The sequence below is a fragment of the Arvicanthis niloticus genome, chromosome 1 (assembly GCF_011762505.2).
Source record: "Arvicanthis niloticus isolate mArvNil1 chromosome 1, mArvNil1.pat.X, whole genome shotgun sequence".
Lineage (NCBI taxonomy): Eukaryota > Metazoa > Chordata > Mammalia > Rodentia > Muridae > Arvicanthis > Arvicanthis niloticus.
In genome coordinates, this window is record NC_047658.1 from 51,345,287 (window position 1) to 51,370,688 (window position 25,402).

A 25,402-nucleotide genomic window follows, 5' to 3' on the forward strand; every position below is an offset into this window, starting at 1 on the left:
CCGCCCACACGGGGGTGGACACACCTTCGGAAGCACGGATTTTTAGAGTTCCGGTTGGGACCGGAAGTGGTGGTTACTAAGGCGACGCCAAGCCACAAGCCGGTGTGAACAAAGCTGAGTTGTCGGCTCTCGTGGCCTTCTCCCGTCTCATCAGGTAGAGGCACTGAGTGGGTCACTCCCCTGCCTCGGGCTTCCAGGTGTCCCCAGGTACCCATGAACCCCATCAGGAATGCTAAATGGTCTTCTCAGGCGGAGAACCCCTAAGTCTTTGGAGACTGCAGGCCTCATCCTTTTCCCTCCCAGTGTCAGGCCTTAGGATGCAGGCAACAGATCTAAGTCAGTTCCTGGAATGTGTTTCCAGCAGGAGAGTGGGGGTAAAGTGAGAGAGAATTTTCTATTAAGATTGTTGAAAACCAGATGATTCCCGAGGAAATCCTAAAAGCGATCGTTGGTTCTGCGGAGCTTGAAGCTGGACCCTCCTTATTTAGTAACTTTCTTCTTTTCACCGTTGCTCCCCCTTTCCTCCCTCATTACCTCTCCCCCGTCTTTCTGTTTGCTTCTCTCGTCTCCCATCTTTTACCCCGATCCCTTATGATATTATTTCAGCAATGACTCTGACGGCTAGTGTTGGAGTATCCTGCTGAAACACAGCCTCAGTCATGTCACCCTACTTTCTTAGGGGAACCCCCAGAGGTGCTTTTCTAAGCATGGGTTAACGTGAGTTCCCAGTCTTCTCTGGAATCCTGTCAGCCAGGACCTTCCAGTGCCTCTCTAGCCAGCTGAGCTACGCCCACTGATCCCTTCAGGGACCTGGGCCACATCAACCGTACAGTAATACACAGGACAGGGTCCTCCCTCATCTGGCAAGCTTTCCTAATGTGCTAACTTGTTACTGCAGACATCAAGGCTCCCTATTGTGGGTTAGTAAAAGAATTTAGAAACAGTTGCAGGTTGAAACTGGAGGGCAATTTTACTAAGCAGTTGAAAGAAAAACAACAGGGCAAAGTGTAAATCTCAGTAGCTTCCAGGAGCAGAGAGACGAAGATAAGGAAACGTGAAAGCTGTGCTTTTTACAGTGGAAGTTGCCAAGCAGCAGCATGGTGAAAGGGTGGGAGCAGAGCTTCAGAGAGCACGTGGGAAGGCCCAGAGCCCCTGGCAGAAGCTCTGCAAGCGGCTCCTTGAAAGGAGGTTTATAAGCTTAGTATGGCTGTGAGATCAGGTCTCCCACTTTTTTTATTCCCTGCATCGGACCTGCCCCTAACACTTGCAGTCCGGAAGTAAAAGTACACACCAGACTTATAGACTATGTTTAGCTATTTGAAAGTTGTATAACAAGTAACAAACTGTGAAATACATTCTAGTTCCTGGGTTGACACACACTCTCACAGTAACACAGAAAGCCTGGCTGACTTTTAGAATTTAAGGCTCCTTGGAATATCCACAAACACAGCTGGCCTATATAGTAGTATAAGAGAAATGACTCCCAGGCCTTTCCCAGTTCTCTTCTGATTTCTTGCTCCCTCTACATTGATGAAAGGGGGGAATGTGTAAATACTGCAAGCTACGCTCAAAATCTGTCCCATATCTGTGCAGCCAGCTATGCTGTAGGCAACATCTAGGGCTACCTGTGCTTATGTTAGAGAAACTGGGAAAGACTTGTGCAGATCCTGGTATCATTCAGGCAGTGATTTCCATAGACTTGACTAGAAGAGGAAAATAAGGTTTTAGGTGAGGATATCTCCTTGGCTCCATTATTGTGTAATTCTCCTTTCCAGAAGAAAGAGCCACCGAGAGAATGGGAAGTTCTTTCTAAGGCAGTGGTGGTGCACGCCTTTAATCCCAGCACTTGGGAGGCAGAGGCAGGCGGATTTCTGAGTTTGAGGCCAGCCTGGTCTACAGAGTGAGTTCCAGGACAGCCAGGGCTACACAGAGACACCCTGTCTCAAAAAAACAAAAAAGCAAACAAACAAACAAAAAAGAGCCCAGTGGCTCAGCCTCATCCTCGAACCCTCCACCCACTCTCCTCCCACCAACTCCCCACCCCTACTTCCGTCTCATTTGGGGTGGAAGGTTGCTTTGTGACATACTGGGTTTAACCAGAGCTGCTCCCGTGGGTATGGGTATGGTTGTATAGCAGTAAGAATTTATTGAGTACTGGCTAAGTACAAATGGCTCTGCTCTGCTCACCGTGTAGGAACCACAATAAATAGATGAGCGCAGTCACAGTTGACCTGTCCAATGACAGATGAACAGGGTGCTTTTCTTTCTACTGAGTGCAAGAGTTACATCACTTGTTTTCAATGCATTCCTGCATTTTAAACAATATCATAGAAATGTAATCAGATCGTGTGGGTTTTTTTTTTTTTTTTTTTCTGATTTCTTTCACTTACCATAATGCACTTGAGCTTCATTCATGTTGTACATATCAGTGCTTGGTATTTTTTTTTTTTTTTTTTTTTTTTTTAGATTTACTATGTTTACAGCATTCTGCCAGCATGTATACTTGCAGGCCAGAAGAGGGCACCAGATCTCATGATAGATGGTTGTAAACCACTATGTGGTTGCTGGGAATTGAACTCAGGACCTCTGAAAGAGCAGCTAGTTTTTTTTATCCTCTGAGCCATTTCTCCAACCCAAGTACTTGGGGTAATTTTTATAGTTATCCATTGATCCACTGAAGTGCCCTTGAATGGTCTCTGGTTTGGGGGAATTACTAATACAATGGGCTGTATGTAAGTACAGATTTTCATATGAAATTTAAGGGCTGTTTGTTTGTTTGTTTGTTTAAATACATAGGAATGTAATTGCTGAACCATACAGAGGGTTTAACTTTGTAAGAAACTACCAAACCATTTTCCACCCTGGCTGCTTTATTTTATTTCCCACTGGGAGTGTGAGAGCTTATCTGCTTGGCTAGTGGTCAAACATCTAATCATTTCCCCTCCGGTGCTCCTAGAAACAATGCAGTCATTGTGCATAAGGTTTGCAAGCGTTTTTACCTCCACTCCTAGAATTGGAATGACTAGACCATTATCCTACATATAGGTATAATTTTGTCTCTTTGGTTGGTTGATTTGGTTTGGCTTCCCGAGGCAGAGTTTCTTTCTCTGTGTAGCCTTTGTTGGTATCAGGCAACAGAATACTAACAGCCTTGGCTTTCCTGGAACTCTCTCTGTAGACCAGGCTGTTCTTGAACTCAGAGATCCGCCTACCTCTGTCTCCCAAGGGCATGCACCAGCACTGCTCAGTTTGTGTTTAACTTTTAAGAAGCCGCCAAACTCATTTTTTAAAAATTGTTTACTTTTTGACAAGTTCATACATATATATAACACACCCTGGTCACCCTCATCCCTCACATCACCTCTCCTCTCTAGGGGGTTGGTCTGGTGCTGCTATGTATTCAAATGCTAACTACTGTATCCCAAGATCTGGTTGCCATGAGACTAGTGAATTCTCCTACACCAGCTTTTGTTGTGTAAACCTCCCCCCCACCCCCATCCCTGATGGGATACTTAAGATGGGGAGGTCGGAAGAGAAGGAGGTGGAGCAAAGGTTCCCAAGCTTGGGGTCTCAGGCAGGGACCACAGGAGATGGGGGAAGAGTCAGGAAGGAAGAAGGAAGGAAGTCACCATCGGGTAGGTGGCTCAGGAGCCCTTGGCCATGAGGGTTGGCCTGATGGAGTAGAAGCGGCCCAGGCAGAACATGGCAAGTGATATCTTGGGGATCACCACAAGGAAATAGATAAAATAGCATAGAGGGTTGATATCTGCCCAGCACTAATGCTCTTAAGCTTACTATGAATCTAAAGGTTTCTATGTCTTTTATTTGAGAACTAAATTGGTCTGAAGTGGGGTAGAAACCCCTAACATATTTACAGGCAATAAGGGAGTGTAGCAACCCCAAGAATAATAATAACCACAACACTCCTCCTCCTGCTGGCACCCCTCCCCTTTCATGTTTTTTATTTGGTCTTGTTCTGTGACATATAACTAGGGCCACTCCTATGAGCATGGGTGTGAAGCTATTCCGCTAACCACAAGTAACTTGCCAGCCTGTGGCTACATCTCTAAAGACAATGGCTCCCTCTCTCTCATCAGTGACTTCACCACCACCCTGGGTGAGGTAGGTGGGGCCTCATGAGACACCACCCCCTTCCCAACCCCATGACCGAAGGCCTAAGGACTCAGTCTTATAGACTGCTTGCAGGCCACTGCAGCTGCTGTGAATTCACAAGCAAGTCTCACCCTGCTCCTCAGCTCCTCAGGCATCCTTTCACTCCCACTTGCAGCAGCTGCCCTTTGTATTCTTTCCACTCCGTCTTTCGAAATATTCCTTGCACATTGGAGAGGCTGTGTGGGTGTCCCACGTAAGGCTGAGCACTTAGCAATCACTGGTTCTCATCACTTTACCAGCCACAAATCTTTGTGTTAACCACACTTTACTGCAAAGAGAAGCTTTTTTGAGCAAGGCTGAGGACAGCACTAGTCAGTGAGTGTGAGTATAAATATTTGGGAGGCATTCTGACAACATATGCACTTACAGGGGTAATGGTTGTCTGCTAAAGCCAGAAGCCTTCAGCCAGGTCCACGGTTCTCCATCCCATAGAGTAGGCTTCAGATCCAATCAGAAACAAAAAAATGGTGATCTCAGAACAACCAAGCCATCATCGCACAAGTAAGCAAAGCACCTGTTGACTAATTCACTGGCACTGTGGCATTCAGGGTTCAAAACTTGGAAAGACCACTGCCAACTCACCCCCCCCCCATGCTCTTCTCCCCCTACCTAGAACCCTGGAAGCTCCTGAGCTAGTCTCCTTACTTGTTTGGTATTTTTGAGAATACTCCATAAGTGGACTTCCTCTGTATTGAAGTGTGAAGACTAGTTCTTCACTCAGAGTGAGATACAGATATTAGTTTATGTCATGTGACAACAGTACCATCCCACCCGGTTAGCAAATGGTGCTTCATTCTATGTACCCATTTATCCACTGAAGAACATTCCATATATTTCCTACATTCGGAGATTGTAAATGGAGTTAAAAATATTTACACGGAGGTTTTTGTGTGAATTTAGGTTTTTATACTTCTAGACTGTTGATATGGTATGTGTCTGTGCAATTGTATAAGGCATTGTCAGATGATTCTCCTGGGTTGTATACTATTTTCTATTCTCAACAGTAACCCTAACCCTAACCCTGGCCATCAGTTTGGATGTTGAAGAACATGGTGGGGTTTGACCATGGCTGACAGCAAGATGCTACAGCGAACGGTGGCGTTTGCAAAGTGATGCTGGATTGTTTTGTTTTGTTCTGTGTTCCTGTAAATGTTCTTAAGCTTTGTTCTGAGATGACATTAAGTTACACAAAGGGGCCAGGCAGTGGTGGCGCACGCCTTTAATCCCAGCACTTGGGAGGCAGAGGCAGGCGGATTTCTGAGTTTGAGGCCAGCCTGGTCTACCGAGTGAGTGAGTTCCAGGACAGCCAGGGCTACACAGAGAAACCCTGTCTTGAAAAACCAAAAAAAAAAAAGTTACACAAAGGCAGGTTGCTCTGCTGTGTTTTAACACATCATTCCATGTGAGTGATACTGTGCAGCATTCATTCTTGGGCTTATTTTCCCACTACCAAGTCTAGATCCTTCTAACTGCTCTGTAACTTAGGAGATGTCTAGCCTGGCTAGTTAAAGGAACTGCATTATTCCCTGCTCTGGGTGAGCTCAGCTTACTGTTCTCACTAATGTCCTCAAGTGGTCCTTGTTCCAACACTGACTAACCTCATCTCTCATGCATCAGAAGCATCACATACGTACTCAAGCATGTAGGGAAAGACTGTGAGGGCAGCTGGATAGTTACAGGACTCGCACAGACCACAGCCATACTATAAGACCATACTACCCTGAGTTCAGCATATTAAAATGCCTCCTAATTTCCTCATTAAATGTTTTTTAAAACTGTGACAGTGGCTAGTGAGACGGCTCAGTGGGTAAAAGCACTTACCATCAAGCCTGAGTTAAGTTTCTAGGACTTACATGGTAGAAGGAGAGAACCAACTCCTGAAGATTGTCCTCTGAACTCCACACATGCACTATGACACACACAAATAAATAGAAAAATGTCATTAAAATGATGACATTTGAAATCCCTTTGTTGTGTAAAATTTTAAAAATCCATGCTAGCTCCGGCTAGGCCGTAGAATCAGTAGCTGCCTGTTCCTCCTCCTTGCCTAATGCCAAAAATGGCCATCTGGCCCTGGTTCCCCAGGCTGGCTTGCTAAGCAGTCCAAGTCCATCCAGAAAGTACCGGGTGCTACCACTCTTGTTCCACAGACTGACCACCCTAACTACATCGACCTCCGATGACGGTTTCACCCTCTCTCCTGCCCACCTAAATTGTAGCAATGGAAAACACCAGACAGCCTTAATATTTAATACCAACCAGATTTGTATTGGTAAATCTCCAACCCCAATAAGCCTGTGCAAAGAACACACAACTGAGTTATAATATTTATAAGCTGCACTCCTAGAGTGGGCAGATCTACCACTACACTACTCTATTCCCCAGCTATGAGACCCCTTGCTACTTGCGGCTCCTCCAGGCCACATGGTTCTGCTCCATCTTCTGCTTCCTCTTCCTCCATCTTCCTCTCTCTCCGTCCTTCTGTCTCGTCTTCTCTTCTTCCTCCTTCCTCTCTCTCCTCTAAAACTTCCAGCCCCACCTTTCCCTTCCACTGCCCAATCACAGGCTCTAGTCTTTATTTGATTAGTTAAAGTGAGGAGAAGGTTCACATGGAATTACCTGAGTATGTGATCTGCTCCTCTCCTAGTCTGGGGCAGGATTAGCATCAAAATACAAACAGCACCGAGGCACTCCACAGCATCCCTTCTATACAGAGTCGTTCACAACTTTGAAGCTTTTGAAACACATATTATTAGTTTCCTTCCTACGGGCTTGTTCTTTATAGAGATATGTAGAGGAGAACTGCTAAGTCACAAATACTTCGGAAATATCTAATTGTTCTGATTTTGAAGGCTTTGTAGTCAGTATTCCTCCCATGTCCCCAACATTTCTGTAGACTCTTGTAGAGGAATCAGGGGCAGAGCCTTTCACACCAATGAGATTTATGAAGGAACAGGTTGTCCCACAAAAATTGGACATGCTGAGCTGCATCTGATTGGGCCTAAGAGACACCTGGAGATTCAATGGCTTGAACAGAGCCATTTGCCAAGGCAGAGAACCAGGGAAAGATATCAACTGTAAGTGGATTCCATTTGGAATAGAAGACAGTTACTTGTCCTATCAGGAAGTGAAGAAAGATAATATAAGCAAAATGCCAAATTCTTCATCAGCAATCACATCTCCTCGAGTTAGCCTGGGAGATACCTGCCCTTCTGGTCCCCTTATGAATAAGAAGACCATATCCCAGGACTGTGGTAGCAATGATATGTAAGGCAGTCCAGCCTGAGGCAGAAGGTCCCCACAGGATACTGTGCTAGAGATGGCTAGCTTCTTGTTTACCTTTTTCTCAAAGTCTCTCTGCTCACTTTGCTTCTCAGCTTTGAGTTCCCAGAAGTTCTCAGTGCCACCTGCTGCGATGTCATCTTTAAAAGGAAGTCAGGCTCAGAAGCCAAGGTTGTCTGTGTTTTCCAAGGGACCACTGGAGATTCCATCTCCAACTGAGGCAGATTGGCCTAAGGATGATGAAAAGGATTTTGTCTTCAAGGACATGGATCAAGAACTGGATTCCCTTCCTCAGCCTTACCGAATGATCAACAAGCTGGTGAACCGTCTCTTTGACCGGTCATGGGAAATTATTGAAGAGAGAGACTCCTTAAGGGAAGTTGAGAGGAGCTGGATCGTGCCTATCATCTACCCTCCAGCTGCAGAAATCCGGGTATGAACATGAGTGCCTGTTTGTTTGTTTGGATGGATGGTTGGGTTTTTTTTTTTTTTTCTTATATGTTAATGAAAATGCCCGATTCAGGGAAGGAAGAAATTCCTCTTCATCAGAAATACAGGTGCATTTTTGAGAAACAGTAGGCATGCCGCAGCGTCCTGCAGGAAATGGAGTGTTTTGTGGTTAGTTGAAGATCACACAAAGGCCCTCTATATCATGTTATCGATACTGAAAAACTTCATAAATGTATTAAGCCCCCTCCATGCGTGGCAACGAGAACTGTCAGCACTTCAGCTGTTGTTCCTCCCACAGAACACTAGGTCAGATAAAGCACAGGTTGTGCTCATGTTCAGAATATACACCTAGCCTTACTTCTGTTTCTCTGATTACTTTCCCCCAAAGTGAAGTGCTTAGTGTGAACATTTTCGACAGTCATGTTTGGCAATGATATGTCTAGGAAAATCCCTACTCCTCTCTGAAAAGCCAGCTCAGATTGCTTGATGGCATTGACCGATGAAAATAATTGTCTTTTTATGTGCATGTTTTCCCAGCTCGACAAAATGCCTGGTGGTATGGCCGTTTCACAAGACTATCTGTTTATTGGAGGACCCAAAGGATTCTCAATCTATAATCTGCACAATTGCAAAAAAATATATGTTTTAGAGAAGTTGAAGGTTGATGTTATTTCCATCTGGGCCACAGATTTGGGGAATGACGTACTAATTGTTCCTGTGGATGAAATGGGTATTTGTTCTTCTTTGTTTTTAGATTAATTTATAAGAACCTATAGGGTTGGTATTTGGTTTAATCTCTTTTGCAAGTGTAAGTGAAGACAGGGATGGTGGGTTCCCTCTGCTCATATAGTCATAAGTATTATCTACGTGCAAGCGGGCTGTGTCAGGCCTAGTCTAACATTTTGCGTATGCTAACCTATTTGGTTCTTCACCTGTCCAAGGGAAGCACAGCTGATTATCATCCTGTTTGGAAGAGACACCTTGAGGTATAGAGGTTAGATAATTTCCTTGAGGTAATTAGCAGTCAGTGCCACAAAGTCATTTCAGACCAGGCAGGATAGCTCATAGCTTCCAGCCCTCAGAGCCCTGCTACCCAGCTGACGTCACCACCTGCCTGAATTCGTTGAAATACCTGCACACACATTGAAAAAGTCAAAACCAAAGGAGGGTAAGGGGGAGAGAAGGAGGAGGCTACTGCTATATCATTTAGGAAAGAAAATGTGAAGGTCTGAGCCAGGACAGGGTGAAATAAAAAGAGACGTGTGCTGTAGTGGGGCAAAATGTGAATTTAGCTGAAGTGAGGTGGAAGATGCAGGGAATGGTTGGTTCTGTTTTTGTATCTTCCCTCTAAGTGTTCAAAACAAAAAGCTTTTAAGAGAGCTGGCAGGATGGCCTAGTGGTCAGAGAAGCTTGTTAACCATGCTTTAGTTCCTCCCCAGGACTCACTTGGCGGGAGGAAGGGAAGTGACCTTTCCAGGCATGGGTGCCTCCTCTAAAAATAAACAGTTGTAATAAAAAATTAAATTTCTTTTGATGTAAAGGGGGGAATACAATAGATATAGCAAGTAGCAGCCCACATATGTGACCAGCACTCGAAAGGCAGAAGTGAGAGGGTCAGAAGTTCAAGGTCATCTTCAGCTATGTAGGGATTTTGAGGCCATCCTCAAAATGAATGAGCCTGTCTCAATTACCCCTTCTACCAAAAAGCCTGAAGGGTAGAACATATTTGTGGTGAGGAAGGCATGCTGGGCAGTGTGGGCGTGCTGATTGCTTTTTGCGTTAGCCACCTGCAGGATGACCATGCCATCCCTTGGTAGCAGTGATAGAGGAAGGTGCTCGGGCATGTGAGTTGAAGAAGTACATTTGAGCGCCCACAGATCTGAGGTACCTGGAGGATATCTATGCAGGATGTGGTGGGACCTTGCGCTAAAGAACAAGCCATATTCATTATGACCCATTATGTAAGTAGTTTTGTGTCTGTGTCACCTTCCTTGGGTGAATTTGAATGTAGACTACTTTGGTGTCCCTTGTACAGTCAGTGTCATGGAATAACTATTCCATGAATCTTTATTGTTGTGAGCCGAGCTGCCCCACGTTTGGGGGCCAGAATGTCACAGACTGCTCTGTCAATGTTGGAACCCACACTGCCAAAAGCTTTGGGGGCTAAGTGTCAGAGCCCGCACTGCCCCAAGCTGCTCCAGTCCGCGGGTCAGGGTTCAGCAAGAGAGAGAGTGAGGATGGACTCGAAGAATGGAGACCAGACAGAGTGTGATTCAATCCCGTTTATTCTTCAGTCTCTCTTCCTAGTCCAAGTCCCAAGTCTTGAGTTCCTAGTCCCTAGTTCCTAGTCCCTAGTGCCTCCAAGTTCCAAGTTACTTCTTCCAAGTGCTAAGTGCCTAATGTCTAATGCCTAATTCTCTGTTCTTCCTCCAAGTGCCAAGTGCCTAATAACTAATAATTCTTCTTCCGAGTTCTCTAGTCCAAGTGTCTTCTTCCTCAATGCCTAATTCCTACAGATTTCTTCTATCTGCCTCTCACCTTTTATATGTCTCACTTCTAAGCCACACCTTTTTGTCATGCCCTTAAGTCTTATCTCTAAATCTGATCTCTAAGTCATGCCCTTAAGTCACACACCTTTAAGTCTCACACACCCAAGGGAAAATCCTGGGTATCTAAAACAAGATGTTATCAGAGTGTGCTCAGCTGTTGTAGGCTATTGTAATCAAGTCTCTTGTCAGGGTATACAGCTCAAGATGGCTGCAAGGATGATAGTCGCCTTCTGTCGGCTCCCCACACTTTATTAGGATGGATTAGAATTTTACCCATAGTAAGCCAAATGTCTTTATGTGATCTGTCTATATCATGGGTACAAAGGCAGGTTATGAGTAACTGGGAGGCCCCTCAAGAAATGTAAGAAGTCATAGCAGGTGACAATCGAATCCTGAATTCAACAGGATTAACTTGCACGAGGACCCTAGTGGGTTAAGACACGCGAAAGGTAAGGGAGGAGCCCTTCTCTCATAGGAGCTTATGGACCCGACACGTCCACAGCAAACAGTTGTGCCTATGTGAAGAAGTGTGGGATGATGGGCAGAGCGGGGGTGGAGGGGGATTGGGAGCACAGGACGGACAGCTTGGCTGCTGTGCTTATGGGAGACTTCCAGAAAGGCAACACTCGATAAGTAGGAGGGGACCGGGAAGAAGAACAGACTGAATATTTCAAAGTAAGGTGGAGGAAGGCTGGGAGACCAAGGGCAGCATAGGCCACATGGGCTGTGGAGCACGGGCAGGACGGGATGTTTAGAGTCAGATGCTGTGCCTCAGCCCTTCCTGGATCTGGTCTCACAGTTCCTTATTTTTCTGTTTCAGGTATTGTTAGATTGTTTTACTTGTGTAAAGACAGCCTTTATCTCATCAAAGCCATCAATGAAATGGTGAGTTCCAGTCCTTTCCTCATCAGCTGGAGAATATCAAGTAGGTAATGCCGAGCACGCTTCTGATGAAAGACAAGGATCCAGGATGCATGAAGCCACAGAAAATCAAAACTTTACTAAAAACAAACAACAGCAACCTAGAACTGACCTTAATACTTGCATGTAATTAAAATGGTATAAAAGCAGATTGGGAAAAACAAAAAACGGCTGGGATGGCTCAGTGCGTAAAGGTGCAAAGCCTGACGACCTGAGTTCATTTCCTAGGACCTACATGGTGGAAGGACAGAATCGAATCCCCCAAATTGTCCTGTGACCACCACACTCACACACACACACACACACACACACATATTCATTCTCTCTCTCTCTCTCTCTCTCTCTCTCTCTCTCTCTCTCTCTCTCTCTCTTAAAATTATTCCAATGAAACTCTATCTGTTCTACAACCACCATAGATTTGTGCCTGGAAAACGGCAGCTGCTATGGTAACTGAGCTGAGCATCCGGTCAGTCCATGCTTGCAAGGATCTGTGAAGCTCTTGGCGATTCACAGCCGTCTGTCAATGAGACTAAATGAAAGTTTTGTCTGGGGACATGAATGGTCAGGCAAGTGACTGTCGCTCACTGAGGGATGCAATGGGATGTCAGCGGTTTCCAGGGGACATGTATGGTCAGGCAAGTGACCGTCGCTCACTGAGGGATGCGATGGGATGTCAGCAGTTCCCAGAGACCCTTAGAACTGGGCCATAAAAATGCCCAGGGCACAACAGGAGTTGAAGAATGCAAATCAGAGACTGGAAAGATGGCTTAGCCAGTAAGAGTGCCTGCTGCTCTTTCCAGTACCCACATTGGACAGTTCATAGATGCCTGTAACTCCAGCTCCAGGTTTCTGACACCTTCTTCTGGCCTCCTGGGGCACTCACACCACATGGCATGAACTCTTAAAGTACACACATCATTTAGATATGAAATGGGAAAATAACAGGAATTGATTTTTAGTGTGTGTGTGTGTGGGGGGGGGTCACTGCATCCATGTGGCGGTCACAGGATAACTGTCAGAAGTTGGTATCTCCACCATAGCATTCAGTATTTTTTGAATTAATGGGTTTTCAAAACTATAGTAATTACAGGTTTTCAATTGCGGTTTGTCTTATAAAAATACTTTCAGTGGAGCAGGGCATCACGGTTTACGCTGTAACCCCAGCACTGCAGAGGCTGAGGCAGGAGCAGCTTCGTTAGTACAAGCCAGTGTGATAACAGAATTTCTCATTTTCTTCAACATGAAATGTCAGGCGGGGAAACAAGTGGGAAGCTAGTACAAATTAAGAGATTTAGCCAGGCATAGTGTTGTACCCCTTTAATTCTAGGACTTGGGGGGCAGAGGCAAGTGGATCTCTGAGTTTGGGGCCTGCCTGGTTTCCATAGTGAGTTCCAGGACAGCCAGACTATGAAGAGATACCCTATCTGAACTAGTTAATTAATTTAATATTTAAGAAATAAGTGGATGTTGTGTATGTGTGTGTTTACGTATGTATGTGCATATGTGCGTGTGTTCGTGTGTGTGTGTGTGTGTGTGTGTGTGTATGTATGTGCAGATGGGTATTCATCTATGTGGAGGCCAGACGACGACTTTTGGTGTCTTCCTCAATCACTCTCCTCCACCTCATGTTTTGGTACAGGATCGTCCTGTACATAGCTCCCTGATCTGACTAGACTAGCAGGGGAAGCAAGCTCAGGGTCTTCCTTTCTTCACCTCCCCAGTACAGGATCACAGGCACATGCTGCTACACTCAGCTTATCATCATCATCACCACCATCATCATCATCACAACCACCACCACCATCATCATCATCACAACTACCATCACCACCACCACCACCATCATCATCACAACTACCATCACCACCACCACCACCACCACCACCATCATCATCATCATCAAAACTACCATCACCACCACCACCACCACCATCATCATCACAACCACCACCATCATCATCATTAAATTTATGCTGTCATAATGTATCCATCTTTTTACATAAATGCTAAGGATCCAAACTCCTCAGGCTTGCATGGCAAGCACTTTGCCAACTAAGCCATCTTTCCAGACCCATAGACTTGGGGTTTTTGTTTGTTTGTTTTTGATTTTTGAGATAGGGTATGATGGTTTGAATGTGTATGGCCCTCACAGACTCGTGTGTGCAAATGCTTGACCCATAGCAGCACAATTAGGAGATGTGGCTTTATTGAAGTGGGTGTGGCCCTTTGGTAGGAGGTGTGTCACTGTAGGGTAGTTTTGAGGTCTTCTATGTTCAAACTACACACAGTTTCCTTCTGATGCCTGTGGATCAAGATGTAGAACTCCTGGCTCCTTCAACATCATGCTTGTCTGCAGGTCGCCATGTTTCCTGCCATGATGATAATGGACTAAACCCCAAAACTGTAAGCCAACCCCAATTAAGTGCTGGAGATGGCTCAGCGGTTAAGAGCACTCACTGTTCTTCCAGAGGGCCTGAGTTCAGTTCCCAGCAACCACATGGTGGCTCACAACCATCTGTAATGGGATCTGGTACCTTCTTCTAGTGTATCTGAAGAAAGCTACAGTGTACTCATACATAAAATAAATAAATCTTTATAAGAGTTGTCTTGGTCATGGTCTCACTTCACATCAGTGAAACTCTAAAACACAGGGTCTCTCTTTGTTGCCCTGCCTGGCTTGGAACTCACTATGTAAATAGGCCAGCCTTGAACTTGTAGCAATCCACCTGCCTCTGCCTTCAAAGTGCTGGGATTAAAGGTGTGTGCCACCATGTCTGATGGGCTTTGTTTTGATTGTAATCTGAACCAATTGTGACAGACATTAATATCCTCTAGGAGGAGATTGAGGAAACTGAAAACAGACTAGTTATTAGCTACGGTTTAGGAATTAATAATTTGGGCTTAACTAAATATTAGCAATGTATTGGGTTTGGAAGGTAATAAATACACCTAAAATTGTGATGCCACAATGCAACAGCATGACAACACAAGGGAACTTGTCACAAAGGAGCAGTGCAGCATGGGTGGCACAGTGGAGGATTGTAGATGCACATGCAGTATTGTTACAATGCAGCTTAGTGATGTCAGAATGCATCATTATGACTTTATAGCACAGTGACAGTGATGTCACAGTGATGCATTGGATGGCACAGCTGCAAACTGTCCAGTGCCACACTGTGACATCACAGTTAAGCAGTGTGATGTCATTTTGAGGCGACATTTGTCACATTAGAGTTTATGATGTCACAGTACATCATTGTGGTGATAAAATGGAACATTGTAATGGCACAATGTAGAATTATGATGCTGAAATGCAAAATTGTGATGGCACAATGGACTGTGACCATAGCACACAGCAGTGCTGATGTCACTGAGTGAAGCATTATGATGCCACAGTTGAGCATTCTGAAGACACAGTGTCGCACTCACTGTCACAATGAAACATTCTGATGATACAATAGAGCACTGTCCTGTCACAGTGCATGCAGCACTGTGGTGGCTCAGTGCAGTATTGTGACGGCACAATGCTTTGTGACATCACAGGCAGCATTGAGCATTAAGGTTTTAGAAGGGAGAATTGTGATGTCACAGTGGAGCACTGTGATGCCACAATTGAGCATCTCAATGTCACAGTGGAGCTACACTGTAGCACAGTGGAGCTTGTGCTGGCACAGTGTAGCATTGTGGTGGCCACATCAGGACTCATTATGTCACTTTGTTTTTGTGTGTTTGAAAATCTCTGTAGTAAGTTGATAGATATTAAGATTTAGAAATAAAAATTGTTTGCTCATTAAATAAGTTAGGGACTGTCTTACAGTTTTACTGCTGTGAACAGACACCATGACCAAGGCAACTCTTATAAGGACAACATTTAATTGGAGCTGGCTTACAGATTCAGAGTGTCGGTCCATTATCATCAAGGCAAGAATGTGGCAGCATCCAGGCAGGCATGGTGCAGGCAGAGCTGAGAGTTCTACATCTCATCTGAAGGCTGCTAGCAGAATCCTGGGTTCCAGGCAGCTAGAATGAAGGTCTTAAAGCCCATACCCACAGTGACGCTTCTACTCCAACAAGCCCAGACCTACTCCAACAGGGCCACACCTTCTAATGGTGCCACTCCCTGGGTCGAGCATATACAAACCATCACAGGGACTCATCTATATGACTAGTCTACCACCTCATTTGTTAGTAGTTCTCAAGCTCCTTCAGGGTGTAGCATACCCGTCCCGCAGCCTTTTCCAGCTGGCCCTCAATTGAAAAAGCTTTTATTCCAGGGTCCTGCCCCAGCCGCTACTGTAGTCCAGACAAGCACCAGTTTTCTCTATCATGTAGAACTTACTTTGACTCAGCTGAATAATTGAGTACAGCCTTGACTTTAGGGTTTGCAAACCAGATCTGATGGCATTCCATGACCTTGGAGGACCTAAGTCTAAAGCAAGCTCCATTTCTTGTCCAATTCCTGTACAAAGGTGGGGATATGAACTGACGTGAACCACAGGAGTCCTGCTATATGTTCCTTCCCATTAGCAGACAGCACTCACTCTGTTGCGCTCTCTCTCTCTCTCTCTCTCTCTCTCTCTCTCTCTCTCTCTCTCTCTCTCCAGGATGATACCAGCAAGCAAAGCACCTGTGTAAAGATGGAAGTCTCTCAGAGCGGGGACTATGCAGCTTTCCTCTTCCAAGGCAAGGTCACCCAGAAGCTGTGAGGGATGTTCAGATTTGTGTCTCTTCTAGACTTTCATTGTAGACCTTTTATTTAGAAATAACTTTAGATTTAGACACATGTGGTGGTGCACACCTGTAATCCTAGCACCGGGGAGGCTCAGGCAGAAGGATCATGAGTGTAAGGATACAGAGTGAGACCCTGTCTCAAAAACCAAAAACAAACAAAAGAAATAACTTTCTATTTAAAGAATAGCAAGGGCTGGAGAGATGGCTCATGAGTTAAGAGCACTGACTGTGGGTTGGGGATTTAGCTCAGTGGTAGAGCGCTTGTCCAGCAAAGCACAAGGCCCTGGGTTCGGTCCTCAGCTCTGGAAGAAAAAAAAAAAAAAGGAAAGAGCACTGACTGCCCTTCCCAGAGAGCTAGGTTTTGATCCCAGCACCCACATGGCAGCTCACATCTGTCTGTAACTGTAGTTCCAGGGGATCCAACACCTCTCCTAGGCACTGTATGCAGGTGGTATATAGACATGCTTAGAGGCAAACACCCATACACAGAAAATAAGTAACATCTTACAAAACAAACAAACAAACAAAAAAAAAAAAACAGGAGAGAGGCAAAGCCTGTACATAGCTCCTTTGAGTTCTTCACTAAACCGGGCGGTGGTGGCGCACGCCTTTAATCCCAGCACTTGGGAGGCAGAGGCAGGCAGATTTATGAGTTCGAGGCCAGCCTGGTCTACCAAGTGAGTTCCAGGACAGCCAAGGCTATACAGAGAAACCCTGTCTCGAAAAACAAAACAAAACAAAAAAAAGGAGTTCTTCACTAACAACTACATTTAACCTGATGGTGTGCATGCATATGGAAACAAAACTAGGAATAGTGATACTGCCCCTGAGTCACACGTCACTCTAGTGTACGCCTGACCAATTTCTTGGTCATACATTTCCATTACCTTGACTTTTTTTCCCCCAGGAGAACCAACCAGATAGCTTGTGGAATGCCCTTCACTTCAGTTTATCTGCCTTTTTTCTCATGGTTCACCCAAGGCTGAGGATTTAGGGGGAAGCTAGTACAAGACCAGGCACCAGCTCAGGAACTGTAGGGTCCCAGGTTGATTCACTTTTGCTGGGATTAGCTTAGATCACAGGTTCCTTCAGGCTGGCTCCAAAATCCTGTGTTCAAACAATCCTCCTGCTGCAGCCTCCAGAGTAGTTGTCACTCCAGATCTACACTACCTACCATGCCTAGCTTAGTTTTTCTCTTTTAATCCTCTGTAAGGAGCAAGTCACTAAGTCCAGACAACAAGGTAGGTGACTTAGGTGTCTCCCGGAGGCAAGAGAATCAAAGACTATTCAGACATGTGTTAAAACTACTATTGTAGTTATCAGATGTTTTGTGGGAGTTCTACTTTGAGAAGATACACTTCTCCTTAAAGTTTTATATGCCAATCTTAGCACGTGTTTCCTCATCTGGCCAGCTGCAGTTACACAACTGGCAACAGTGCGTACTGTTAGATAGTTTGATTTTCAGCTTTTACACATTTAGACATATAAATATATTATACAAGCCTGGATCTACACTTTTCCCCCAAAGGACCCCCGAATGCAAAATATTTGCAGAAGATAGAGCTTTTATAGTGCTTTTTGTATCAAAGGACATGTTAGGGGCTGGAGAGATGGCTCAGCAGTTAAAAGCACTGACTACTTTTCCAGAGGATCCAGGTATGATTCCCAGTATCAGTATGGCAGCTAACAACCATATGTAACTCTAGTTCCAGGGCACTAACACCATCTTCTGGCCCCCGCAACCACCAAGCACATACATAATGTACAAACATACATGTAGGCAAAACACTCGTGTATTCATTTCTCAGGCTATCATAACAAAGTACCACAAAGTGGGTAGCTTAAAATGAATGCATTTACTCCCTTGTGGTTGTGGGGCAAGGTGTGAAATTAAAGTATCCAGATGATTATGTGTTTAATGGAACACTGAGGCAGTTTCATAGGAGAGCAACCTTTCCCAACTGGGTCAATATTCAGAACAGGAGCTCAGTCTAATCTTGTGATGAGAGGAGGTTTCGTAGCCTCCCACAGAGGTTGGTCAGAGAATTCTTTGGGATCTGTCCCCATTCCAACTCTCCCTTTGTCCTAAGCCTCTCTTACTCTGCTGACACGTGCCAGCTTCCTCCCCTAGGTGGCAGTATCAACTCTAGGGCAGAATGTCAGAACTGACTATTTGCAACATAGAAAACATGGGGCTTGGCAAAGATGACAGTTTGATTAGAAATTGAGTTGCGCCAGTGTTGTAGGAGAAGCCCCTGGCTGCATTAGAGAGCAGTGGCTTGAGGGCTCAGCTCTCCATGCAGGCATCACTTGGTCAGTGAGGGCTTACAGTAGCCATCGCTTCAGTTTACGCAGGCCCCTTCCACAGGCACTGACTGCAGAGGGTCTGGGTCTCTAGGCCAGCACTTCTGAGGAGACACACAGTCTCCAGCTAAAACTTGCTACACCACTCCATTGCCCAACACTTGTCTGTTTGGTTTCCCAATGCAGGAGCTGGGGATGTCTGGCTGGAAGTGTATAAGTTGCCCAAGGAGATTTGGCTAAAGGAATCGGAGCACCCCCAACTGGCTCTAAGTCAAAAGAAAAAACCCAAACAGCTGCAACTGGTAGGAAACCTCTTTTTAATCAATATTTTCTTATTTACACTTAGCCCAGATCTAGCCTAAATTCTTTGTGGAACTACCAAGGATTCTCTGTGGAACTACCAAGGCCACTGGAAGTTTGACCAACAACAACAGCAACAGTGGATGATCTCCAAAACTGATTTACTTTAGATAAAATATTAATAAGTAGAGAGGTCTTGAGTAACCAGAGGTTCCGTGTCTCTCTTCACTTAGACTTCTATCCCTGAGACTGCACCCAGATGTTTCTTGTGCAAGGGGAGTGTCTTTTATCCTGTGTCCTGCCTCATGGGTAATTTTCCCCACTCCTGGTCAGAAGCAATCCTTCAATGTTTTGGGTTCTATTATGTTTACCAGAGTGTGGCCTTTGTTTTTCTTAGTAGACAGCAACTTAACTATTTCAGTTGGCTTGAGATATAATTTCTCAGTAAAGATTAAAGCTTATTTTACTTCAGAATACAATATAAATATGCATGCAATAGTTTTATTTTTAGAAATCAACTAATATTAATTGAGCACCCCCATTTAAATCATATTGTGTTAAGCTAGGTGGCGGTGGCACACACTCAGACAGAGGTAGGCAGATCTCAGTGAGATTGAGGCCAGTCTGGACTGCAAAGTGAACTGCAGGGCAGCCAGGGCTACACAAAGTAGCCTTGTCTCAAGAAACCAAATAAAAAAAAGAATAACAAAACAAAACATATTGTGTTTAGTGTACTGGAATAGGGAAATAACTCAGTGGTGGAACATGAGCCTAGCCTGAGCTAACACACACTAGCCCAGCCTGAGCTAGGCAGTGTACACTAGCCTAGCTTGAGCTCGCACACACATTAGCCTAGCCTGAACTAGCACACACACTAGCCAAGCCTGAACTAGGCAGCACACTAGCCTAGCCTGAGCTAGCACACACACTAGCCTAGCCTGAGCTAGCACACACACTAGCCTAGCCTGAACTAGCACACACAGAGCCTAGCCTGAGCTTGTACACACACAAACACTGTCAGGTTTGACAAAAAAAAAAAAAAAAAAAAAAAAAAAAAATCCATGGTCTTATTAATATGGGGGACAAAAGCTGAGATGCTCTTATGCTGAGTCTACCATAGGGTCTACTCAGAAGGTGACTTTCAGAGTACTGAGCCTCCTCTCACACACTGATGGATTTGCCAATCACACATCCTTTCTGGCCCTCCTTAAAGACCTTAAAGGGTTGCTGGTTTTTAGCAACCCTGATATGTGCGAATGCTCTTTTTGTATTTACTGGATGGCAGATTTCTGAAATAACGTCACAATCTTGTGCTTTTTAAATTTTAATCAGTAACTTCCATGATGTCATAGTCATTGCCCAAACAATGTATTCTTTGTGTGTGTGTGTGTGTTTGTGTGTGTGTGTGTGTGTGTGTACGTGGATGTGTGCATGTGCTGTTTTTGTTTGTTTATGTTTTCATTTTGAGGCAGAGTTATGTAACAGGCTACAAACTTGAATTTGAAGTCCTTCTTCCTCAAGTGCTAGGATGTGTCAGCTATTTATTTATTTATTTATTTATTTATTTATTTATTTATTTATGGTTTTTGAGACAGGGTTTCTCTGTGTAGCCCTGGCTTTCTAGACCATCCTGGCCTTGAACTCAGAGATCTGTCTGCCTCTGCCTCCCAAGTTCTGGGATTAAAGGCATGTACCACCACCACTCAACCATTTCACTTGTTTTTCCTACACTGAGGATCAATCAGCATGTATTCGTGATAGATCTTTAATATACGTTATATTTAGAGTTACTTAAATGTAGGTTGTTAGCATCATCGCTGTTTTCCCAATCAGAAGTATTCATTTTAGGAAAGCAACACAGACTGTCAGGCAAGGTAGCTTACACTTTTAATTCCATCACTTAAGAGGCAGAGGCAGGTAGATTGCTGTGGGTTCAGTGCCAACCTGGTCTACACAGTGAGTTCTAGGACAGACAGAACTATAAAGAGGAACCCTGCCCCTTCTAAACAAGCAAAAATAAAAAAAAAACAAAAAACCCCCTCCCACAACACAGTGTATGCATGTGCAGCTGTGTCACAGGGTGCTCTATATATAAGTGCTAATTTCAAAAAGAAAAGGAAGGCCTGGAGATTGCTCAGTGGGTAAAGGCACATGCTGCTGACGTGGACAACCCGAATTTGGTCCCTGAGACCCACATGACAGGAGAGAACTAGCTCCACCAAGTTGTCCTCAATTTCAGCAAGCAAACCATGATGCACACAAGGCTCCCTCTCATAAATAAATAAGAGTAAGTTAATTATTAAATTATTTAAATATTAAATTTTAAAATATTAAAATAAAATATAATAAAAAAGAAAAGAACTACTTATTCAGTGTTGATTTTCGGTATGGTCCCTAACCGATCCATTCACCCTACACCATAGTCATTAACTACCTTAACTGTACCTTTCTCCAGCTACAGTTTAAAGATTCTGAAGAATGGGTACCATGTCTTGAAACCCTACAGACTAACTAGACAATTGCCCAGATGTTGGCCCTCCATGTGTACTTCATGAATTCAGTTCTTAAAAGAGGAAATGGGTCAGGGAGAGAAAGAACATCTCTGAAGATATCAGAAAGTCAGGACACGTATCAAACCTACTGTGAATTCATTTTCCTTTTCTTTCCCTCAGAACACTCCTGACTCTGCTGTTACAGAACACACAGAAACGGTAGGAAACTTTAAAGACAGTCTTCATTGAGAGACTTCAGTTACATTTGAAAAGTTTATGTTTCTAAGTGAAAAGTATATTAGCTATCAAGTAACCTGGTAAAAATATCTTGCTGCCCACCCCCCAACCCTACCTTCCCAGTTTCTCTGTGTCTTAATCTTGTGTCTTACAGCCATTGGAAACAACCTCTAATCATGTGTCCTGAGGCAGGTTTATCTCAAGATAGGGAGCTTAAATTCCAGCCCGTCACTTAAAAAGCTCCTCCCAAGGCCACCCCTCCAAGGCCGTGGCAGGGGCCCTAGTAATGAAGTTACATTATGCTTTATTTTTGTAAAGTTTGCAAAATTATTATTGTTTAGTCACCATCCCTTGAGACTCTCATTTTCCTCATGTTGAATGGTGTTAGAATGACTATGGCATTTTATGTTTGTAACTTTATGGGTATTTGGTTTTTTAGCCCATAGTGATCTCAAACTAGCTGTCTTCTACTGCTTCCCCAGTGCTAGGATTTCGGACACTCACTTCATGCCTTGATTTTCCTAAAGAGGACCTTATGAGACCTGGGTTTGCTCCACCCACTCTGTAGCAATGCAGCCCACCGAGACAGGTGAACTGTACAGTTCATTTTCATCTTGGAATGCTTGGCAGGACAGAGCAGACCTCCTGTCCTGGGGACCTGGGGTATACCCTTTCCTAAGGTTTACCAAAGGAGCCACAAACATCTGAAATGGGGTCTCTTGCTAGAGACCATTTGTTTGAAGCTGTACAAGTGACCTTGGCAGCACCACTCTGGGAAGTTAGCTCATCAGCCTACAACATGGAGGCATATGCTTACACAGCACTTGAGAGCGCCACACAGGAAGAGCAAGAGTTCAGGGTCAGTCTCAAATATGGAGCAAGTATGAAGCCAGCCTGAGCAACATCACATTCTGTCTCAAAGAAACGTTCTTCAAGACTTAAGTAATGGGGGAGTCTCCTCCAGACAGAAGTGTTCAGGGCTGGGGAGTCAAAAAGATGACAAGATGCCAGGCATGTTAACCCACAACCTTAATCCCAACACTCAGGATGCAGAGGCAGAAAGAAGGATTTCTGCAAGTTCTGGTCTACATAGTTCCAGGACAGCCAGGGCTATATAGAAAGACCCTGTCGGGGAAAAAAAAAGTATCCACCACATTGGTTCATACTTAATGTACTGATTTTTGTGTGTTGCTTAGGATGAAGGTACAGAATTTAAAGAGATACTCTTAGAAAGAAAAGGGAGATGGGCTGGAGAGATGGCTCCGTGATTAAGAACATCTGCTGCTCCTACAGAGAGTCTGGGTTTGATTCTTAGCACCAACATCAGGAGATTCACAACTACCTATGGCTCCAGCTCCAGGGAATTTCATAGTCTCTGGGGCTCTCCAGACACCTACACTTATGTGCATACCCCTACTGCCCCCAACACAAATACACAAATTCACAAATTAATCTCATGAAAGGGAGAGACTCTTTGGGTCATGTGTGCAGGTGCAGAGCTGACATGTCCTAATGAGAACTTGAGTTCCTCCTCTCCATCCCGCTGTCTGTGAGCCCCCTCTTTCCTCCCCTCCCCTCCCATCCTGTGAGCCCCCTCTTTCCTCCCCTCCCCTCCCATCCTGTGAGCCCCTCTTCCCTCCCCTCCCATCCTGTGAGCCCCTCTTCCCTCCCCTCCCCTCCCCTCCCCTCCCCTCCCCTCCCCTCCCCTCCCCTCCCCTCCTGGCACTATTCCTCTTTACTGAGAGTTACTGCTTGTTTGCATGCTGTGCTGTTTAATAACTTTATATCTTCTAAACAAGTAACCACAGCTCTAAAGCCTTACAACCTTTTCTCTGTATTGTTCTTGGCCTGTCACATTTTCCAGGGTCTCTTATAAAACTGCGGAAGAGCAGCAGTAAGTAGCCTTTATCAAATTGAGCACTGTCTCCCTAGCCTCTGCTTGCTAAGAGTTTTGTTTTGTTTAAATCAAGAATGGGGGCTGATAAGATGGCTCAGCAAGCCATACATGCAGATAGCACTCATATATCTAAAATAAATAAATAACTATTTTAAAAAGTAAATCAAGAATGGATAGTGACTTTTATCTACATTTTTCTCATTAAAAATGAACTCATATTTAAGGCACATAACATGATGCTGTGGGATACATACCGATCTTTAAGAGAGGTTTCCATAGTGAAGCAGCTAACACACCCTCTGCACATCATCTGTTGGTTGCTGCTTTGCGACAAGAGCAAGCAAACTCATTCACTCAGCACAGGTCCACGCACAACACTGATTTGTGACGGCTGGCTCAGGAGCGTCAGTCTTCAGATAGCTCCTCCCAATCACATGAGTCTCTGTGTCCTCTGGTCCCACTTCCTGTCCATCCTGGAGCCATGGCAACCACTGTTTGGTTTCTAGCTCTGTATGTCTGATATTTTGTTGAGGTTCTCCATTAAGTGAGACTGCAGTTTGTCTCCCAGGAGTCTACCATAACTAGAGGCTTGGACTCTAGAGTGGTAGTATTGGGAAGTACTGTAGAACTTTTAAGCCAAGGTGGTGTCTAGTGGTCATTCTTATGTTCTATCTCAAGTCCTCATAAGAGGGAACTAGCTCTTCTCTCTCAAGATATTACTTGGCTTGTGTCTGCACATGCTCCTGTCATTGCTGTGCATGCTGTGAGGTGACGTAGCCGGGAGATCGCTTCTTGTATTAGTTTGTTCTTTACTGCTATGATAAATATCAAAAGCAACTTGGGGAGGAAAGGTTTTACTTTGTCTCACACTTCCATGTCACAGTCCATCATCAGGGGAAGCCAGGGCAGAAGCTCAGGTCAGGGACCTGGCTGCAGTAATGGAGGCAGAGACTGGTGGAAAGCAGCTTACTCCCCACTGGATGGCTAAACTGCCTTTTTTATGCAATCCTGGACCACCTGCCCAGGGGTGGTACCGCCCACAATGGGCTGGACCCTTTAACATCAATTATTAATGAAGAAGATGCGCCACACTCTTGCATCCAGACCCATCAGATGGACGCATTTTCTCAACTAGGGGTCTCTCCTCCCAGTTGACTTCTAGCTGTGTCAAATTGACAAAGCAAAGCAAAACCAAAACCACCTAAGCAACAAAGGCCTGTTGTTACGTAGCTAGTGTTGTGCTGTTTGGGTGATAGCCTACACAGACCTACATAGACACACACACACACACACACACACCACACACACCACACACACACACCACACACACACTAATCCTAGGTTCATAGGTATTTTCAAATTTAAATATAACCTATGAGTCTGGCTTATTGTTTTTGTATGGATTTGTCTGGATGGTTTTCTTGTCAGTCTGGTGTCAGGATATGCTAGCCTTTCTTGTAAGTTGTATACCTTTCTTCCCCTCTTAGGTGTGTAAGTCATGAGGTCTCACCAGCAAAAATTTTTACTATGTTTTTAATTTTTACACTGTTCAATTCATTATTATTATTTTTTTTAACATTTTGAGCCTATTTTGGTGCTTTTTTTGTTTTGTTTTGTTTTTGTTTTTTGAGACAGGGTTTCTCTGTGTAGCCCTGGTGGCTGTCCTGGAACTAACTCTGTAGACCAGGCTGGCCTCGAACTCAGAAATTTGCCTGCCTCTGCCTCCCAAGTGCTGGGATTAAAGGTGTGCGCCACCACTGCCTGGCAGTGCTAGTTCATTTTATTTAGACATTTTACTTTATTAAAATATGGGTGTGAGGGCTGGAGAGATGGTTCAGCAGTTAAGAACACTGCCTCTTCTTCCCGAGGTCCTGAGTTCAATTAGGAACCACATGGTGACTCACAACCATCTGTGATGGGATCCGATGCCCTCTTCTGGTGTATTCACATACATGCAGATAGAGCACTCATACATAAAATAAATCTTTTTTTAAAAAAAGTTATGGGTGTGAATATTTCCTTTGGGGGTGAGGGTTTTTTTTGTTGTTTTTTTTTTTTTTTATCTA

At 44.5% G+C, this 25,402-nt stretch overlaps 1 protein-coding gene across 8 annotated transcripts in view; it reads left to right on the forward strand.

Moving 5' to 3' along the window:
* The first annotated feature begins 15 nt into the window (after positions 1-15).
* The window catches only part of Wdr93 (WD repeat domain 93), a 45,589-nt gene continuing 20,202 nt past the window's right edge, over positions 16-25,402 (forward strand). For 3 of the 8 annotated variants that reach the window (XR_013111203.1, XM_076936321.1, XM_076936332.1), the window contains exons 1-7: positions 16-154; positions 7,551-7,888; positions 8,443-8,635; positions 11,275-11,339; positions 15,980-16,058; positions 18,597-18,712; positions 21,383-21,421. Coding sequence is in view for 6 of the 8 variants with exons in the window: in XM_076936321.1 (XP_076792436.1) it covers positions 7,589-7,888; positions 8,443-8,635; positions 11,275-11,339; positions 15,980-16,058; positions 18,597-18,712; positions 21,383-21,421 (792 nt within the window). In the remaining 2 variants the exon portion in view is untranslated. The other 5 variants (XR_013111204.1, XM_076936339.1, XM_076936346.1 and 2 more) reach the window with 3 other exon arrangements.